General features: G+C 36.0%; 1 protein-coding gene across 6 annotated transcripts in view; it reads right to left on the reverse strand.

The window, feature by feature from the left end:
- The window catches only part of LOC119582071 (vacuolar protein sorting-associated protein 13-like), a 48,363-nt gene that overhangs the window by 10,921 nt on the left and 35,565 nt on the right, over positions 1 to 1,877 (reverse strand). For all 6 annotated transcript variants that reach the window (XM_037930315.1, XM_037930316.1, XM_037930314.1 and 3 more), the window contains 4 exons: positions 1,402 to 1,628; positions 872 to 1,043; positions 643 to 723; positions 353 to 488 (listed from right to left, as the gene is read on the reverse strand). In XM_037930315.1, the coding sequence (XP_037786243.1) occupies positions 353 to 488; positions 643 to 723; positions 872 to 1,043; positions 1,402 to 1,628 (616 nt within the window). The remainder of the gene's footprint in view (positions 1 to 352; positions 489 to 642; positions 724 to 871; positions 1,044 to 1,401; positions 1,629 to 1,877) is intronic.

A 1,877-nucleotide genomic window follows, 5' to 3' on the forward strand; every position in this document is an offset into this window, starting at 1 on the left:
TGGATAGCTATGGATAGCCCAGTCCTGCAAGCCACACACTCCAGTAGAATCACAACTCAAGCTCAATATCCAGATTTTCATCCAAGTGTGAAAGTGAGACACCCAGATCCAACAATTTAAGACACAGGTATTAAACGCACAACTGAGAAGATTAAAAACATGAAATATTGACAAAACATTCAGGAGAGTTCTCCTAAATTTACTGATATCAAGAAAGTGATGATTCCATATCTGTAATGGATCCACACATTAACCTTCATTTAGCCTAATCAATTCCCTGCTAAATAATACCAGTATGATGTTAAAGAAAATAACAAAGGACCACTTTATCCTTCTCTTACAAAATACACACCTGTCTCAGCCATGACACTTCTGGGGGGAGGGACTCTTGCTAATACAACTGGGAACATCACATCTGTCATCTGGTTATCAATCTGAAGGCTGTTAATTTTCAGATGGATCTGTCGTTGGTGAGGTGATGTTCGCAGCTAATGAAAATAAAAGGAGGATGTCAATGCTCATTCACCTACTCATTTTTGGTCATAACTGGAGTAGCATCTTACATATTAAGTTTATAAAACCTCCACTATCAAATTTTCTGGCAAAATATACAGAATCCACTAAAATACTATAACAGTTTACCTCAAACCAGATCCCAGGCTGGAATGTCCTTCGAATGTTTTTGTGGAAAGGTTTGAGAATTCTCATGTTTTCAAAATCCACCTACAGATGAAGAAACAGATAAAAATTTCAGTTAAAACATTTTATATTTCACTTAATATGTAACTAGATAAACTGACTATAAGCCAGATCTGAGTACTAGACCATGCACAGAACATATAATGGTAGAATCTATACCATGAACACTCACCTCAAAATTATCTCTAATCACATAGTATGACTGAATAGGGGCACCTCCTGAGAATGTTTTCAGCTGAGCCTGATACAAGTTGTGGCAGACTTCCAGTTCATTTGTCTGGTTTTGCGTGAAAGGACGGTACTTTCTGCCCTTGATTTTACGGTATTCCCACACAACACCAGAGCTGCAAACAAATTCAATTAGTAATTAGTCTAAATTAGTCTAAGTTATGAGTTCTGGAATTAAACTTATCATTTTGTAGTGAAAAACACAATTTGTATCTTTGGCAACTGTAAATAACAAATGTTTTATATCATCTTCACCAAAGCTGAGGGATATTATCAAACAGCAGTACAGAATACCACACTGAATTCAAGCATATCAAACTCTAATCAAAAGCAATAAAATCAAAACATAAAACCCAAGATTTTGTCCATCCTTTTACTATGGTATTGGCTCAAGTAAATCATTAAAACAGGATTTTCAGAGACGTATCAATATCTTTTTAACAAGACAAAAAATACCTTGTCCCTTGATCTCACCTAGCCAAGCTCATGTATGCAACCTCCTTCTTCCTAACATCATCAACTAACGAAAGGTCTATGCTGCTTAGTGAGAACTTCAGTTCCTGGTTAATGCGTTCTGACTCAACAGCATTTAAGGCAGCTGTGGCAATTTCAATTTCATCCGTGAAGAGCAAACACCGCTGGTTTCCAAAGAGGAACACCACCCAGTGGACTGTATCATCATTCATCTGACCACGCTCATCCTGTTCAGTGGAAAATGATGAAAAGGTTATGTATGCCGCCAAAACATCTCCATAATACATCAAATCAGTGTTCCTATCTGCTTCAAATAATCTAATATCCAATACAAATCCACTTAGTCTCACTCATTTTTTCCATTCTTAACAATTATAAATGCAAAAAAGTTGGGTTAAAAGAGAATTGCTCATCAGATAAAAATCAAAACATACTGAGTAAAAATAAGTAACAATATATCTAGATAAAACAGACAG

Source organism: Penaeus monodon, chromosome 15, assembly GCF_015228065.2.
Source record: "Penaeus monodon isolate SGIC_2016 chromosome 15, NSTDA_Pmon_1, whole genome shotgun sequence".
Taxonomy (NCBI): Eukaryota; Metazoa; Arthropoda; class Malacostraca; order Decapoda; family Penaeidae; genus Penaeus; species Penaeus monodon.